This window comes from Oncorhynchus keta, unplaced genomic scaffold, assembly GCF_023373465.1.
Source record: "Oncorhynchus keta strain PuntledgeMale-10-30-2019 unplaced genomic scaffold, Oket_V2 Un_contig_25697_pilon_pilon, whole genome shotgun sequence".
Classification (NCBI taxonomy): Eukaryota; Metazoa; Chordata; class Actinopteri; order Salmoniformes; family Salmonidae; genus Oncorhynchus; species Oncorhynchus keta.
In genome coordinates this window covers 7,117-25,442 of record NW_026284575.1, presented here as the reverse complement: position 1 = coordinate 25,442, position 18,326 = coordinate 7,117, and the positions used below count along the sequence as shown (strand labels likewise).

The window sequence follows — 18,326 nt, the reverse complement described above, 5'->3', positions numbered from 1 at the left end:
CAGCCCATAGCACAGGCATCATCACTTATCATTTAGCCCTGGCTGCTCAACGTCCTGCTGGGTCAGTACCAAAACACAACCAGTCCATGCACAGGCATCATCACTTATCATTTAGCCCTGGCTGCTCAACGTCCTGCTGGGTCAGTACCAAACACAACCAGCCCATAGCACAGGCATCATCACTTATCATTTAGCCCCTGGCTGCTCAACGTCCTGCTGGGTCAGTACCAAACACAACCAGTCCATAGCACAGGCATCATCACTTATCATTTAGCCTGGCTGCTCAACGTCCTGCTGGGTCAGTACCAAACACAACCAGTCCATAGCACAGGCATCATCACTTATCATTTAGCCCTGGCTGCTCAACGTCCTGCTGGGTCAGTACCAAACACAACCAGTCCATAGCACAGGCATCATCACTTATCATTTAGCCCTGGCTGCTCAACGTCCTGCTGGGTCAGTACCAAACACAACCAGTCCATAGCACAGGCATCATCACTTATCATTTAGCCCTGGCTGCTCAACGTCCTGCTGGGTCAGTACCAAACACAACCAGTCCATAGCACAGGCATCATCACTTATCATTTAGCCCTGGCTGCTCAACGTCCTGCTGGGTCAGTACCAAACACAACCAGTCCATAGCACAGGCATCATCACTTATCATTTAGCCCTGGCTGCTCAACGTCCCTGCTGGGTCAGTACCAAACACAACCAGCCCATAGCACAGGCATCATCACTTTCTCTCTCTCTCTCTCTCTGTCTCTGTCTCTCCAGGTCTGTTGGTCTCGGTAGATGAGGTGAACATCTCTCTCTCTCGTTCCAGGTCTGGGTCCCTGTCGATGAGGAACATCACAACCACCTGGTCCTGGGGGTGTTGTTAACCCTTCGTTACCTGATGCCTCAACTACAGCAACAGGACAGGACCACCAGCCTGAAGGCTTCGGAGTCATGAGAAGGGAGGCAGACTTACAGCACGCCTGAACAGCTACTGCAAGTCAGTCAGTGTGTGTGTGTGTGTGTGTGTGTGTGTGTGTGTGTGTGTGTGTGTGTGTGTGTGTGTGTGTGTGTGTGTGTGTGTGTGTGTGTGTGTTGTGTGTGTGTGTTTGTGTGTGTGTTGTGTGTGTGTCAGGTCTATGAGTTGACTCTCCACTACAGCCAGCACGTGACCACAACGTGGTGACTGTGTGTGTGTGTGTGTGTCCAGGTCTATGAGTTGACTCTCCACTACAGCCAGCACGGCGACCACAACGTGGTGACGGTGTGTGTGTTGTGTGTGTGTCCAGGTCTATGAGTTGACTCTCCACACAGCCAGCACGGCGACCACAACGTGGTGACAGTGTGTGTGTGTGTGTCCAGGTCTATGAGTTGACTCTCCACTACAGCCAGCACGGCGACCACAACGTGGTGACTGTGTGTGTGTGTGTGTGTGTGTGTGTCCAGGTCTATGAGTTGACTCTCCACTACAGCCAGCACGGCGACCACAACGTGGTGACTGTGTGTGTGTGTCAGGTCTATGAGTTGACTCTCCACTACAGCCAGCACGGCGACCACAACGTGGTGACTGTGTGTGTGTCCAGGTCTATGAGTTGACTCTCCACTACAGCCAGCACGGCGACCACAACGTGGTGACGTGTGTGTGTTGCGTGTGTGTGTGTCCAGGTCTATGAGTTGACTCTCCACTACAGCCAGCACGGCGACCACAACGTGGTGACTGTGTGTGTGTGTCCAGGTCTATGAGTTGACTCTCCACTACAGCCAGCACGGCGACCACAACGTGGTGACGGTGTGTGTGTGTTGTGTGTGTGTGTGTGTGTGTGTCCAGGTCTATGAGTTGACTCTCCACTACAGCCAGCACGGCGACCACAGCGTGGTGACTGTGTGTGTGTGTGTGTGTGTGTCAGGTCTATGAGTTGACTCTCCACTACAGCCAGCACGGCGACCACAACGTGGTGACGACCTCTCTGGAACTGATGCAGCAGATGTTCCGGACTCCTCCCCCCGGAGCTACTGCACATGCTCATTACGCCCGACAGCGTTCCGCACGCCAGCGTGTTCCGACGGGACGTGGAGAGACGCGCCCACTCCGGCAGCATCCTGGAGTTCATTGGTTAGTCCGCCCCGTCAATCAAACGAATACTGATTGGTCATTGGTGGATTGCTCTTGTCGGTTAAATCGTTTAGTTTCGAATGACAAAGCCCAGTCATTGGGTGAATTCTCTGCCAGTCACTGTACAGAGCTCCGCCTCCTGTCTCTCTGTTCTTTTTATTTTGTTGCTGTCTGCTGATTGGTCCCAAAAGGCTCACTATACACTGAGAATGCAAAACATTAGGAACACCTTCCTAATATTGGAGTTACACCCCTTTGTCCTCAGAACAGACTCTATTCATCAGGTCAGGGACTCTACAAGGTGTTGAAAGCGTTCCACAGGGATGCTGGTCCATGTTGACTCCAACACTTCACAAGTTGTGTCAAAAGTTGACTGGATGTCCTTTGGGGTGGTTGGACCGTTCTGATACACACTGGAAACTGTTGAGCCAGCAGCTTTGCAGTTCTAGATGCACCTGGCACCTCCTACCCTGGTCAAAGGCACTTAAATCATTTGTCTTGTCCGTTCACCCTCTGAATAGCAGACATACACAATCCATGTCTCATTTATCTCAAGGCTTAAAAATCGTTCTTTAACCAGTCTCCTCCCCATGGAAAGAGCAGCTGTTCCTAATTTTTGTACACTCAGTGTATAGTGAACTACTAGTGACCAGAGCCCTATTCCTATATAGTGAACTACTAGTGACCAGAGCCCTATTCCCTATATAGTGAACTACTAGTGACCAGAGCCCTATTCCCTATATAGTGAACTACTAGTGACCAGAGCCTTATTCCCTATATAGTGAACTACTAGTGAGCAGAGCCCTATTCCCTATAGTGAACTACTAGTGACCAGGGCCCTACTCCTATATAGTGCACTACTAGTGACCAGAGCCCTATTCCCTATATAGTGAACTACTAGTGACAGAGCCCTATTCCCTATATAGTGAACTACTAGTGACCAGAGCCCTATTCCTATATAGTGAACTACTAGTGACCAGAGCCCTATTCCCTATATAGTGAACTACTAGTGACCAGAGCCCTATTCCCTATATAGTGAACTACTAGTGACCAGGGCCCTATTCCCTATAGTGAACTACTAGTGACCAGGGCCCTACTCTATATAGTGAACTACTAGTGACCAGAGCCCTATTCCTATATAGTGAACTAATAGTGACCAGAGCCCTATTCCCTATATAGTGAACTACTAGTGACCAGAGCCTATTCCCTATATAGTGAACTACTAGTGACCAGAGCCCTATTCCCTATATAGTGAACTACTAGTGACCAGAGCCCTATTCCCTATATAGGGAATAGGGTGCCATTTGGGATGAATAGCTTCTCTTACTAACTAACTCTCTTCCTCTGTCTGTCTGGGGTATAATGCCTATTTCCCATGGGCTTTCCTTCTCTTCTCTCCTCACTTCCTGTTCCTGTGTGTGTTCTTCCTGTTTCCTGCTGGCAGCCGGGGGCGGGTCTTCCTGTAATAGTCCACTCCTCCTCAGAAAACAGAAAGGTGATTTTTTTTTTTTAACTCTCTCCTGCTCCCTCTACCTGAAACAGTGTTTCCCAAACCTCTCCTCCAGCACCCCCAGCCATTCAACATGTTTCCATGTATTCCTGGACTAGTTTAATTTATTCCTGGACTAGTTTAATTTATTCCTGGACTAGTTTAATTTATTCCTGGACGAGTTTGATGTGTTCCTGGACTAGTTTGATGTGTTCCTGGACTAGTTTTGGTGTGTTCCTGGACTAGTTTTGGTGTGTTCCTGGACTAGTTTTGGTGTGTTCCTGGACTAGTTTGGTGTGTTCCTGGACTAGTTTGGTGTATTCCTGGACTAGTTTGGTGTGTTCCTGGACTAGTTTGGTGTGTTCCTGGACTAGTTTTGGTGTGTTCCTGGACCAGTTTTGGTGTGTTCCTGGACTAGTTTGATGTATTCCTGGACTAGTTTTGGTGTGTTCCTGGACTAGTTTTGGTGTGTTCCTGGACTAGTTTTGGTGTGTTCCTGGACTAGTTTGATGTATTCCTGGACTAGTTTGATGTGTTCCTGGACTAGTTTTGGTGTGATCCTGGAGTAGTTTTGGTGTGTTCCTGGACTAGTTTTTGTGTGTTCCTGGACTAGTTTGGTGTGTTCCTGGACTAGTTTTGGTATGATCCTGGACTAGTTTTGGTGTGTTCCTGGACTAGTTTGGTGTGTTCCTGGACTAGTACGTCTGATGAAACTAAAGAAGAAGTTGTGCATCAGTTGATCAGTTGGATCAGGTTGTTTTAGATTTAGAATAGTTGAAATACATGGAAGGACTTTGGGTCCCAGAGGAGAGGTTGGAGAACCATTGGTCTACCACAGTTTTCTCTAACTCTGCTGACTGGTCATGTAGCGACCTGTGTTACAGTAGTCCTCTTTACCACAGCTTTCTCTAACACTGTGTTTACAGTAGTCCTCTTTACCACAGCTTTCTCTAACACTGTGTTTACAGTAGTCCTCTTTACCACAGCTTTCTCTAACACTGTGTTTACAGTAGTCCTCTTTACCACAGCTTTCTCTAACACTGTGTTTACAGTAGTCCTCTTTGCCACAGCTTTCTCTAACACTGTGTTTACAGTAGTCCTCTTTACCACAGCTTTCTCTAACACTGTGTTTACAGTAGTCCTCTTTACCACAGCTTTCTCTAACACTGTGTTTACAGTAGTCCTCTTTACCACAGCTTTCTCTAACACTGTGTTTACAGTAGTCCTCTTTACCACAGCTTTCTCTAACACTGTGTTTACAGTAGTCCTCTTTACCACAGCTTTCTCTAACACTGTGTTTACAGTAGTCCTCTTTACCACAGCTTTCTCTAACACTGTGTTTACAGTAGTCCTCTTTACCACAGCTTTCTCTAACACTGTGTTTACAGTAGTCCTCTTTACCACAGCTTTCTCTAACACTGTGTTTACAGTAGTCCTCTTTACCACAGCTTTCTCTAACACTGTGTTTACAGTAGTCCTCTTTACCACAGCTTTCTCTAACACTGTGTTTACAGTAGTCCTCTTTACCACAGCTTTCTCTAACACTGTGTTTACAGTAGTCCTCTTTACCACAGCTTTCTCTAACACTGTGTTTACAGTAGTCCTCTTTACCACAGCTTTCTCTAACACTGTGTTTACAGTAGTCCTCTTTACCACAGCTTTCTCTAACACTGTGTTTACAGTAGTCCTCTTTACCACAGCTTTCTCTAACACTGTGTTTACAGTAGTCCTCTTTACCACAGCTTTCTCTAACACTGTGTTTACAGTAGTCCTCTTTACCACAGCTTTCTCTAACACTGTGTTTACAGTAGTCCTCTTTACCACAGCTTTCTCTAACACTGTGTTTACAGTAGTCCTCTTTGCCACAGCTTTCTCTAACACTGTGTTTACAGTAGTCCTCTTTACCACAGCTTTCTCTAACACTGTGTTTACAGTAGTCCTCTTTAACACAGCTTTCTCTAACACTGTGTTTACAGTAGTCCTCTTTACCACAGCTTTCTAACACTGTGTTTACAGTAGTCCTCTTTACCACAGCTTTCTCTAACACTGTGTTTACAGTAGTCCTCTTTACCACAGCTTTCTCTTAACACTGCTGACTGGTCATGTTACAGTAGCCGTCTTTATCCTGTCTGTGTGTCCCAGGCAAGATGCTGTCTGGGGAGGAGGAGGGGTTGGAAGACGACCCTGAGAGGGCAGAGGTCACCACCGGGGCCTTTACAGGTGAGACAGAATACAGGAACATCACCATTCATATCACTCAAGCTCCTTATTATTATTTATTATGATTCATTATTTATTATTTATTGTTATTATTTAATATGATTATTTATTATTATGTGTTATTATTGTTATGATTTATTATTATTAATTATTTATTGTTATTACTATTGTTATTATTTATTATGATTACTATGTGTTATTATTATTTATTATTATTAATTATTATTATTACTTATTATTATTATTTATTTATTATGATTATTTATTGTTGTTGTTATTTATTTGTTATTGTTATGTATTTATTATTATGGTTATTATTTATTTATGACATGTTGGCACGATGCTTATCCAATTGTTTGGATTCGTTTAAAGGTAAATCATTCGTTAATTGCCATGGTATCCGACATCATGTCGAGCCAATCGTATTATCATTAGGGGGTGGGAGGGGGAAAATTAAAATGATTAACTATCACTATTATGAATATTCAAATATTAACTCATGGAACATAGGATTTATGAAACTGACAGGAATAGGCCTGTAATCCTGCCGTTCACTGTTAATGTGAACCATCCTTATGAACCAACCATCAGTATGAACCAACCATCAGTATGAACCAACCATCCATATGAACCAACCATCAGTATTAACCAACCATCCGTATTAACCAACCATCCGTATTAACCAACCATCCGTATGAACCAACCATCCTTATGAACCAACCATCCTTATGAACCAACCATCCTTATGTTAGTGTGACAGGAATAGGCCTGTATCCCGCAGTTCATTCTCATGTGAACCATCCTTATGAACCAACCATCCGTATTAACCAACCATCCTTATGAACCAACCATCCTTATGAACCAACCATCCGTATTAACCAACCATCCGTATTAACCAACCATCCGTATTAACCAACCATCCGTATTAACCAACCATCCTTATGAACCAACCATCCGTATGAACCAACCATCCGTATGAACCAACCATCCGTATGAACCAACCATCCTTATGAACCAACCATCCGTATTAACCAACCATCCTTATGAACCAACCATCCTTATGAACCAACCATCCGTATGAACCAACCATCCGTATGAACCAACCATCCGTATGAACCAACCATCCTTATGAACCAACCATCCTTATGAACCAACCATCCGTATTAACCAACCATCCTTATGAACCAACCATCCGTATTAACCAACCATCCTTATGAACAACCATCCGTATTAACCAACCATCCGTATTAACCAACCATCCTTATGAACCAACCATCCGTATTAACCAACCATCCGTATTAACCAACCATCCGTATTAACCAACCATCCGTATTAACCAACCATCCTTATGAACCAACCATCCTTATGAACCAACCATCCGTATTAACCAACCATCCGTATTAACCAACCATCCGTATTAACCAACCATCCGTATGAACCAACCATCCGTATGAACCAACCATCCGTATTAACCAACCATCCGTATTAACCAACCATCCGTATTAACCAACCATCCGTATTAACCAACCATCCGTATGAACCAACCATCCTTATGAACCAACCATCCGTATTAACCAACCATCCTTATGAACCAACCATCCTTATGAACCAACCATCCGTATTAACCAACCATCCGTATTAACCAACCATCCGTATTAACCAACCATCCTTATGAACCAACCATCCTTATGAACCAACCATCCTTATGAACCAACCATCCTTATGAACCAACCATCCTTATGAACCAACCATCCTTATGAACCAACCATCCTTATGAACCAACCATCCTTATGAACCAACCATCCGTATGAACCAACCATCCGTATGAACCAACCATCCGTATGAACCAACCATCCGTATGAACCAACCATCCGTATGAACCAACCATCCGTATGAACCAACCATCCTTATGAACCAACCATCCGTATGAACCAACCATCCGTATGAACCAACCATCCGTATGAACCAACCATCCGTATGAACCAACCATTAGTATTAACCAACCATCAGTATTAACCAACCATCCGTATGAACCAACCATCCGTATGAACCAACCATCCGTATGAACCAACCATCAGTATGAACCAACCATCCTTATGAACCAACCATCCATATGAACCAACCATCCGTATGAACCAACCATCCGTATGAACCAACCATTAGTATGAACCAACCATCAGTATGAACCAACCATCCAGTATCTGTATGCTGTGGGACGCAGCGAAGGGCTTTATTAGGAAATAGGTCCGTAGTGTTTTCGCATCTGGGTCTCAACAAGGAAGGAAAACCGTAGAGCACTTAAACTGCAAACTAATCTGTCACAATTGGAAGTGAGTACGCATATATCCCTACCACCCCCCAGACAAAATTCACAAATACGACATTATAAGACAGACCTCAATCACGTACTTTAAGTATAGATATTTTATTCCTATATGTTCGTCAACCAATTCAATTAAAACACTCTGCCCATTTTCTAAGAATTTGTAAGATACTTAATTTGCATAAAATGGACAGAGGCCAGTCTCAAAATCAATCAATAGCGTTTATTCTCGAGAATACTGATCACAGTACAATTTACATCAGGTTAAATGCTAAATATGACGTCATAGGTTTTAAACTGTCCTTCCTCCACTCCGATACAATGTCGGTATAGTTCACAAGTCTTCCCACGCTGTCTACCACCTGTTAAATAATCTACGACAAGCCCAAGGTCTCTCCTCTCCATGGGACAGGATGTCCTATAAGGAATGTCAGTATAGCCCAAGGTCTCTCCTCTCCCTGGGACAGGATGTCCTATAAGGAATGTCAGTATAGCCCAAGGTCTCTCCCTCCTGGGTGGGGACAGGATGTCCTATAAGGAATGTCAGTATAGCCCAAGGTCTCTCCTCTCCCTGGGTGGGGACAGGATGTCCTGTAAGGAATGTCAGTATAGCCCAAGGTCTCTCCCCTCCCTGGGTGGGGACAGGATGTCCTATAAGGAATGTCAGTATAGCCCAAGGTCTCTCCTCTCCCTGGGTGGGGACAGGATGTCCTATAAGGAATGTCAGTATAGCCCAAGGTCTCCTCTCCCTGGGTGGGGACAGGATGTCCTGTAAGGAATGTCAGTATAGCCCAAGGTCTCTCCTCCTGGGTGGGGACAGGATGTCCTGTAAGGAATGTCAGTATAGCCCAAGGTCTCTCCTCTCCTGGGTGGGGACAGGATGTCCTGTAAGGAATGTCAGTATAGCCCAAGGTCTCTCCTCTCCCTGGGTGGGGACAGGATGTCCTGTAACGAATGTCAGTATAGCCCAAGGTCTCCACTCCCTGGGTGGGGACAGGATGTCCTGTAAGGAATGTTAGTATAGCCCAAGGTCTCCTCTCCCTGGGTGGGGACAGGATGTCCTGTAAGGAATGTCAGTATAGCCCAAGGTCTCTCCTCCCTGGGTGGGGACAGGATGTCCTATAAGGAATGTCAGTATAGCCCAAGGTCTCTCCTCTCCTGGGTGGGGACAGGATGTCCTGTAAGGAATGTCAGTATAGCCCAAGGTCTCTCCCCTCCTGGGTGGGGACAGGATGTCCTGTAAGGAATGTCAGTATAGCCCAAGGTCTCTCCCTCCTGGGTGGGGACAGGATGTCCTATAAGGAATGTCAGTATAGCCCAAGGTCTCTCCTCTCCTGGGTGGGGACAGGATGTCCTATAAGGAATGTCAGTATAGCCCAAGGTCTCTCCCTCCCTGGGTGGGGACAGGATGTCCTATAAGGAATGTCAGTATAGCCCAAGGTCTCTCCTCTCCCTGGGTGGGGACAGGATGTCCTGTAAGGAATGTCAGTATAGCCCAAGGTCTCTCCTCTCCTGGGTGGGGACAGGATGTCCTGTAACGAATGTCAGTATAGCCCAAGGTCTCCACTCCCTGGGTGGGGACAGGATGTCCTGTAAGGAATGTCAGTATAGCCCAAGGTCTCCTCTCCCTGGGTGGTGACAGGATGTCCTGTAAGGAATGTCAGTATAGCCCAAGGTCTCTCCCCTCCTGGGTGGGGACAGGATGTCCTATAAGGAATGTCAGTATAGCCCAAGGTCTCTCCTCTCCCTGGGTGGGGACAGGATGTCCTGTAAGGAATGTCAGTATAGCCCAAGGTCTCTCCTCTCCCTGTGTGGGGACAGGATGTCCTGTAAGGAATGTCAGTATAGCCCAAGGTCTCTCCTCTCCTGGGTGGGGACAGGATGTCCTGTAAGGAATGTCAGTATAGCCCAAGGTCTCTCCTCTCCCTGGGTGGGGACAGGATGTCCTGTAACGAATGTCAGTATAGCCCAAGGTCTCCACTCCCTGGGTGGGGACAGGATGTCCTGTAAGGAATGTCAGTATAGCCCAAGGTCTCCTCTCCCTGGGTGGGGACAGGATGTCCTGTAAGGAATGTCAGTATAGCCCAAGGTCTCTCCCTCCCTGGGTGGGGACAGGATGTCCTATAAGGAATGTCAGTATTGCCCAAGGTCTCTCCTCTCCTGGGTGGGGACAGGATGTCCTATAAGGAATGTCAGTATAGCCCAAGGTCTCTCCTCTCCCTGGGTGGGGACAGGATGTCCTGTAAGGAATGTCAGTATAGCCCAAGGTCTCTCCTCTCCCTGGGACAGGATGTCCTGTAAGGAATGTCAGTATAGCCCAAGGTCTCTCCTCTCCCTGGGTGGGGACAGGATGTCCTGTAAGGAATGTCAGTATAGCCCAAGGTCTCTCCTCTCCCTGGGTGGGGACAGGATGTCCTGTAAGGAATGTCAGTATAGCCCAAGGTCTCTCCTCTCCCTGGGTGGGGACAGGATGTCCTGTAAGGAATGTCAGTATAGCCCAAGGTCTCTCCTCTCCCTGGGACAGGATGTCCTATAAGGAATGTCAGTATAGCCCAAGGTCTCTCCTCTCCCTGGGTGGGGACAGGATGTCCTATAAGGAATGTCAGTATAGCCCAAGGTCTCCCCTCCCTGGGTGGGGACAGGATGTCCTATAAGGAATGTCAGTATAGCCCAAGGTCTCTCCCCTCCCTGGGTGGGGACAGGATGTCCTATAAGGAATGTCAGTATAGCCCAAGGTCTCTCCTCTCCCTGGGTGGGGACAGGATGTCCTGTAAGGAATGTCAGTATAGCCCAAGGTCTCTCCTCCCTGGGTGGGGACAGGATGTCCAGTAAGGAACACAGCATTCCAGCCGGTCTGACCATAAACTCCATTAGTTTCTAACAAGGAACAGACGGTCCTTGTTCTAATTCTTGATTAAAACTACACACGTTATATTCGGTATTATGATTATAATAAGATTCATACATCCATACAGTAACATAGTAGTATTCTGTTTTAGTCATAGTTGTGATTTTAAATGTATAAAACATTGAGTCATTATTCATAAAAATCCCTTTAACGAGATGTGAATATATCACACACAACACCAGGCAAAAATAACTATTTAAATTGACCCAAACGGGGGGGGGGGTCCATTCTTTACTCTCCAGACCCAGTCATCTGTTAGCAGTACAACTTCAATCAAATAGAACCAAACGGGTGGGGGGGTCCATTCTTTACTCTCCAGACCCAGTCATCTGTTAGCAGTACAGCTTCAATCAAATAGACCCAAACGGGTGGGGGGAGGGGGTCCATTCTTTACTCTCCAGACCCAGTCATCTGTTAGCAGTACAGCTTCAATCAAATAGACCCAAACGGGTGGGGGTCCATTCTTTACTCTCCAGACCCAGTCATCTGTTAGCAGTACAGCTTCAATCAAATAGACCCAAACGGGTGGGGGGGGTCCATTCTTTACTCTCCAGACCCAGTCATCTGTTAGCAGTACAGCTTCAATCAAATAGACCCAAACGGGTGGGGGTCCATTCTTTACTCTCCAGACCCAGTCATCTGTTAGCAGTACAACTTCAATCAAATAGAACCAAACGGGTGGGGGGTCCATTCTTTACTCTCCAGACCCAGTCATCTGTTAGCAGTACAACTTCAATCAAATAGAACCAAACGGGTGGGGGTCCATTCTTTACTCTCCAGACCCAGTCATCTGTTAGCAGTACAACTTCAATCAAATAGAACCAAACGGGTGGGGGGTCCATTCTTTACTCTCCAGACCCAGTCATCTGTTAGCAGTACAACTTCAATCAAATAGAACTAAACGGGGGGGGGTCCATTCTTTACTCTCCAGACCCAGTCATCTGTTAGCAGTACAACTTCAATCAAATAGAACCAAACGGGTGGGGGGTCCATTCTTTACTCTCCAGACCCAGTCATCTGTTAGCAGTACAACTTCAATCAAATAGAACCAAACGGGTGGGGGGTCCATTCTTTACTCTCCAGACCCAGTCATCTGTTAGCAGTACAACTTCAATCAAATAGAACCAAATGGGTGGGGGGGGGGGTCCATTCTTTACTCTCCAGACCCAGTCATCTGTTAGCAGTACAACTTCAATCAAATAGAACCAAACGGGTGGGGGAGGGGGTCCATTCTTTACTCTCCAGACCCAGTCATCTGTTAGCAGTACAACTTCAATCAAATAGAACCAAACGGGTGGGGGGGGGGGGTCCATTCTTTACTCTCCAGACCCAGTCATCTGTTAGCAGTACAACTTCAATCAAATAGAACCAAACGGGGGGGGGGGGTCCATTCTTTACTCTCCAGACCCAGTCATCTGTTAGCAGTACAACTTCAATCAAATAGAACCAAACGGGTGGGGGGGTCCATTCTTTACTCTCCAGACCCAGTCATCTGTTAGCAGTACAACTTCAATCAAATAGAACCAAACGGGGGGGGGGGGGGTCCATTCTTTACTCTCCAGACCCAGTCATCTGTTAGCAGTACAACTTCAATCAAATAGAACCAAACGGGGTGGGGGGTCCATTCTTTACTCTCCAGACCCAGTCATCTGTTAGCAGTACAACTTCAATCAAATAGAACCAAACGGGTGGGGGGTCCATTCTTTACTCTCCAGACCCAGTCATCTGTTAGCAGTACAACTTCAATCAAATAGAACCAAACGGGTGGGGGGGTCCATTCTTTACTCTCCAGACCCAGTCATCTGTTAGCAGTACAACTTCAATCAAATAGAACCAAACGGGGGGTCCATTCTTTACTCTCCAGACCCAGTCATCTGTTAGCAGTACAACTTCAATCAAATAGAACCAAACGGGGGGGGTCCATTCTTTACTCTCCAGACCCAGTCATCTGTTAGCAGTACAACTTCAATCAAATAGAACTAAACGGGGGGGGTCCATTCTTTACTCTCCAGACCCAGTCATCTGTTAGCAGTACAACTTCAATCAAATAGAACCAAACGGGTGGGGGGAGGGGGTCCATTCTTTACTCTCCAGACCCAGTCATCTGTTAGCAGTACAACTTCAATCAAATAGAACCAAACGGGTGGGGGGTCCATTCTTTACTCTCCAGACCCAGTCATCTGTTAGCAGTACAACTTCAATCAAATAGACCCAAACGGGTGGGGGGGTCCATTCTTTACTCTCCAGACCCAGTCATCTGTTAGCAGTACAACTTCAATCAAATAGAACTAAACGGGTGGGGGGTCCATTCTTTACTCTCCAGACCCAGTCATCTGTTAGCAGTACAACTTCAATCAAATAGAACCAAACGGGTGGGGGGGTCCATTCTTTACTCTCCAGACCCAGTCATCTGTTACCAGTACAACTTCAATCAAATAGAACCAAACGGGTGGAGGGGGGGGTCCATTCTTTACTCTCCAGACCCAGTCATCTGTTAGCAGTACAACTTCAATCAAATAGAACCAAACGGGGGGGGGGTCCATTCTTTACTCTCCAGACCCAGTCATCTGTTAGCAGTACAACTTCAATCAAATAGAACTAAACGGGGGGTCCATTCTTTACTCTCCAGACCCAGTCATCTGTTAGCAGTACAACTTCAATCAAATAGAACCAAACGGGTGGGGGAGGGGGTCCATTCTTTACTCTCCAGACCCAGTCATCTGTTAGCAGTACAACTTCAATCAAATAGAACCAAACGGGTGGGGGGGGGTCCATTCTTTACTCTCCAGACCCAGTCATCTGTTAGCAGTACAACTTCAATCAAATAGAACTAAACGGGTGGGGGGTCCATTCTTTACTCTCCAGACCCAGTCATCTGTTAGCAGTACAACTTCAATCAAATAGACCCAAACGGGTGGGGGGGGTCCATTCTTTACTCTCCAGACCCAGTCATCTGTTAGCAGTACAACTTCAATCAAATAGAACTAAACGGGTGGGGGGTCCATTCTTTACTCTCCAGACCCAGTCATCTGTTAGCAGTACAACTTCAATCAAATAGAACCAAACGGGTGGGGGGTCCATTCTTTACTCTCCAGACCCAGTCATCTGTTACCAGTACAACTTCAATCAAATAGAACCAAACGGGTGGAGGGGGGTCCATTCTTTACTCTCCAGACCCAGTCATCTGTTAGCAGTACAACTTCAATCAAATAGAACCAAACGGGTGGGGGGTCCATTCTTTACTCTCCAGACCCAGTCATCTGTTAGCAGTACAACTTCAATCAAATAGAACCAAACGGGGGGGAGGGGGTCCATTCTTTACTCTCCAGACCCAGTCATCTGTTAGCAGTACAACTTCAATCAAATAGAACCAAACGGGTGGGGGGTCCATTCTTTACTCTCCAGACCCAGTCATCTGTTAGCAGTACAACTTCAATCAAATAGAACCAAACGGGTGGGGGGAGGGGGGTCCATTCTTTACTCTCCAGACCCAGTCATCTGTTAGCAGTACAACTTCAATCAAATAGAACCAAACGGGGGGTCCATTCTTTACTCTCCAGACCCAGTCATCTGTTAGCAGTACAACTTCAATCAAATAGAACCAAACGGGTGGGGGGGAGGGGGTCCATTCTTTACTCTCCAGACCCAGTCATCTGTTAGCAGTACAACTTCAATCAAATAGAACCAAACGGGTGGGGGGGGTCCATTCTTTACTCTCCAGACCCAGTCATCTGTTAGCAGTACAACTTCAATCAAATAGAACCAAACGGGTGGGGGGTCCATTCTTTACTCTCCAGACCCAGTCATCTGTTAGCAGTACAACTTCAATCAAATAGAACCAAACGGGTGGGGGGTCCATTCTTTACTCTCCAGACCCAGTCATCTGTTAGCAGTACAACTTCAATCAAATAGAACCAAACGGGTGGGGGGTCCATTCTTTACTCTCCAGACCCAGTCATCTGTTAGCAGTACAACTTCAATCAAATAGAACCAAACGGGGGGTCCATTCTTTACTCTCCAGACCCAGTCATCTGTTAGCAGTACAACTTCAATCAAATAGAACCAAACGGGTGGGGGGTCCATTCTTTACTCTCCAGACCCAGTCATCTGTTAGCAGTACAACTTCAATCAAATAGGACCAAACGGGTGGGGGGTCCATTCTTTACTCTCCAGACCCAGTCATCTGTTAGCAGTACAACTTCAATCAAATAGAACCAAACGGGTGGGGGGGTCCATTCTTTACTCTCCAGACCCAGTCATCTGTTAGCAGTACAACTTCAATCAAATAGAACTAAACGGGGGGTCCATTCTTTACTCTCCAGACCCAGTCATCTGTTAGCAGTACAACTTCAATCAAATAGAACCAAACGGGTGGGGGGGTCCATTCTTTACTCTCCAGACCCAGTCATCTGTTAGCAGTACAACTTCAATCAAATAGAACCAAACGGGTGGGGGGGTCCATTCTTTACTCTCCAGACCCAGTCATCTGTTAGCAGTACAACTTCAATCAAATAGAACCAAACGGGTGGGGGGTCCATTCTTTACTCTCCAGACCCAGTCATCTGTTAGCAGTACAACTTCAATCAAATAGAACCAAACGGGTGGGGGGTCCATTCTTTACTCTCCAGACCCAGTCATCTGTTAGCAGTACAACTTCAATCACATAGAACCAAACGGGTGGGGGGTCCATTCTTTACTCTCCAGACCCAGTCATCTGTTAGCAGTACAACTTCAATCAAATAGAACCAAACGGGTGGGGGGTCCATTCTTTACTCTCCAGACCCAGTCATCTGTTAGCAGTACAACTTCAATCAAATAGAACCAAACGGGGGGTCCATTCTTTACTCTCCAGACCCAGTCATCTGTTAGCAGTACAACTTCAATCAAATAGAACTAAACGGGTGGGGGTCCATTCTTTACTCTCCAGACCCAGTCATCTGTTAGCAGTACAACTTCAATCAAATAGAACCAAACGGGTGGGGGGTCCATTCTTTACTCTCCAGACCCAGTCATCTGTTAGCAGTACAACTTCAATCAAATAGAACCAAACGGGGGGGGGGTCCATTCTTTACTCTCCAGACCCAGTCATCTGTTAGCAGTACAACTTCAATCAAATAGAACTAAACGGGTGGGGGGGTCCATTCTTTACTCTCCAGACCCAGTCATCTGTTAGCAGTACAACTTCAATCAAATAGACCCAAACGGGTGGGGGGGGTCCATTCTTTACTCTCCAGACCCAGTCATCTGTTAGCAGTACAACTTCAATCAAATAGAACCAAACGGGTGGGGGGGGGTCCATTCTTTACTCTCCAGACCCAGTCATCTGTTAGCAGTACAACTTCAATCAAATAGAACCAAACGGGTGGGGGGAGGGGGTCCATTCTTTACTCTCCAGACCCAGTCATCTGTTAGCAGTACAACTTCAATCAAATAGACCCAAACGGGTGGGGGGAGGGGGTCCATTCTTTACTCTCCAGACCCAGTCATCTGTTAGCAGTACAACTTCAATCAAATAGAACCAAACGGGTGGGGGGTCCATTCTTTACTCTCCAGACCCAGTCATCTGTTAGCAGTACAACTTCAATCAAATAGACCCAAACGGGTGGGGGGAGGGGGTCCATTCTTTACTCTCCAGACCCAGTCATCTGTTAGCAGTACAACTTCAATCAAATAGAACCAAACGGGTGGGGGGTCCATTCTTTACTCTCCAGACCCAGTCATCTGTTAGCAGTACAACTTCAATCAAATAGAACCAAACGGGTGGGGGGGGTCCATTCTTTACTCTCCAGACCCAGTCATCTGTTAGCAGTACAACTTCAATCAAATAGAACCAAACGGGGGGGAGGGGGTCCATTCTTTACTCTCCCCTGTCTGTTGTATTGAAAGATGAGGTTGAGAGGGAGGGTGATGATTTTAATGTGTCTCCCACCTTGACTCAGCCTCTGTCGCGGGCGCCGACGCCACCGCCCAGGTGGTCGACATCATTACCCAGCAGCCCCGCTCCTCACAGCATGCTCTGCAGCCCGGCGACTCCGTGGACCTCGGTGGCGCCTCCTCGGAACAAGGAACGACTGCCTCGGGACGTCCGGCGGCGAGGAGGGGCGGGGACTCCCGAGTCGCCCAATGACAACGCAGAGGACGAGGACATGCTCAGCCACAGCTCCAGCGGGGCTAACGTTACTCCGGAAACGGCCGACTACGCCACACCGGAGAACACGGAGATGCCCGACGGGCCCCTGCTGGACCCCCTGGGAGACCCTCGCTGCCCCCGAGCGCCGACTCGTCGCAGACCACCACAGAGGGGCCGGACTCGGCCGTCACGCCTTCAGACGTTGCTGAACTCGTAAGTCTGCCTGACATGTAGGAGTGAGACTTTGTTACTAACAGAGAAGTAGTTTTGATTTGATTTACTAGAAGCGAACGCACTGGATTGTCCTCCGATGTTGCTGATACTGGGGGATTAGAGATTAGAGATTGGAGTTGGAATGAGTGATTTGAATCAGTTGGGATGGACCAGGTTTCCCAGACCATAGAATTAGACTCAGTAGAATGAATCAAAACCCCATCGTCGGTCGTGCAGGTTTCTGAACCCACTAAATGCTGTTGGTTGCATGTGTTAAACACTGAGGCTCACAGTGGTTGGCGTAACATTGCTTTGAATGGGAATGTCCGTTCCTCTAATTCTGATTCTATGGTCTGCCCTCCTCCCTCCCTCCCTCCCCACCCACCCCGTGACACGCAGTCGCGTCCGCGGTTGCCACGGGGGATGGTGGAGCCGCCGTTCGAGGCCCCTCCCTCTCCGACCTCCACCGAGGGTCCAGACGCGTCCGACAGCGACTCTTCCGTCTACTCCTCCTCTTCCTCCTCTTCCTCCTCCGCTGCTGCTGCTGCTTCTTCTTCCTCCCTCTCTTCTGGCGCCGACGCTTCCTCTAGCGGTAGTAGCAAGGTGATTGGCTGATTGGTTGATGATGTCATAGGGGAGGGGGGGGGATATACCTGGCTGTAGTTCCGTTTTGTTCTTGTCACTCTCGTTCGTCCGAACCCGCCCCCCCGTTCCTTAAGACCGGTACTCTACTCCCTGCTAAGAACCGCCCCCTTCTCCCCCCTCTCTCGTTTCCATGGCAATCTGGAGTCAAGGATTTAATCCCCCTCCTGATTGGTTGCTTTCCCCATCCTTCTTGTTTGGTGATTTATTAGTTTTCTTAGAAAGATCATTGAAACTCTTCAGAAATCTAAAACGAATCCCCTCCCCCTCGCTCCTCCTTACCTCTCTCTCCCC

The 18,326-nt window shown here is 47.2% G+C and overlaps 1 protein-coding gene and 1 long non-coding RNA gene across 3 annotated transcripts; both read left to right on the top strand.

The window, feature by feature from the left end:
• The first annotated feature begins 1,916 nt into the window (after positions 1–1,916).
• LOC127922436 (huntingtin-like) lies at positions 1,917–17,174 on the top strand. Its single transcript, XM_052506218.1, has 4 exons — positions 1,917–2,107; positions 3,552–3,602; positions 5,739–5,816; positions 16,987–17,174. Exons 1-4 carry the CDS (start codon positions 2,014–2,016, stop codon positions 17,172–17,174), a joined length of 411 nt encoding a protein of 136 aa, XP_052362178.1. The 5' UTR covers positions 1,917–2,013.
• Positions 8,660–11,225, top strand: LOC127922435 (uncharacterized). Of its 2 annotated transcripts, XR_008111367.1 has the most exons (6): positions 8,660–8,817; positions 9,580–9,639; positions 9,874–9,933; positions 10,347–10,406; positions 10,462–10,641; positions 10,697–11,225. It is a non-coding gene; the product is annotated as an uncharacterized LOC127922435 (long non-coding RNA). The 2 variants fall into 2 exon arrangements; XR_008111368.1 differs by lacking the exon at positions 9,874–9,933 and having other exon boundaries at positions 8,674–8,817.
• Positions 17,175–18,326: the final 1,152 nt, after the last annotated feature.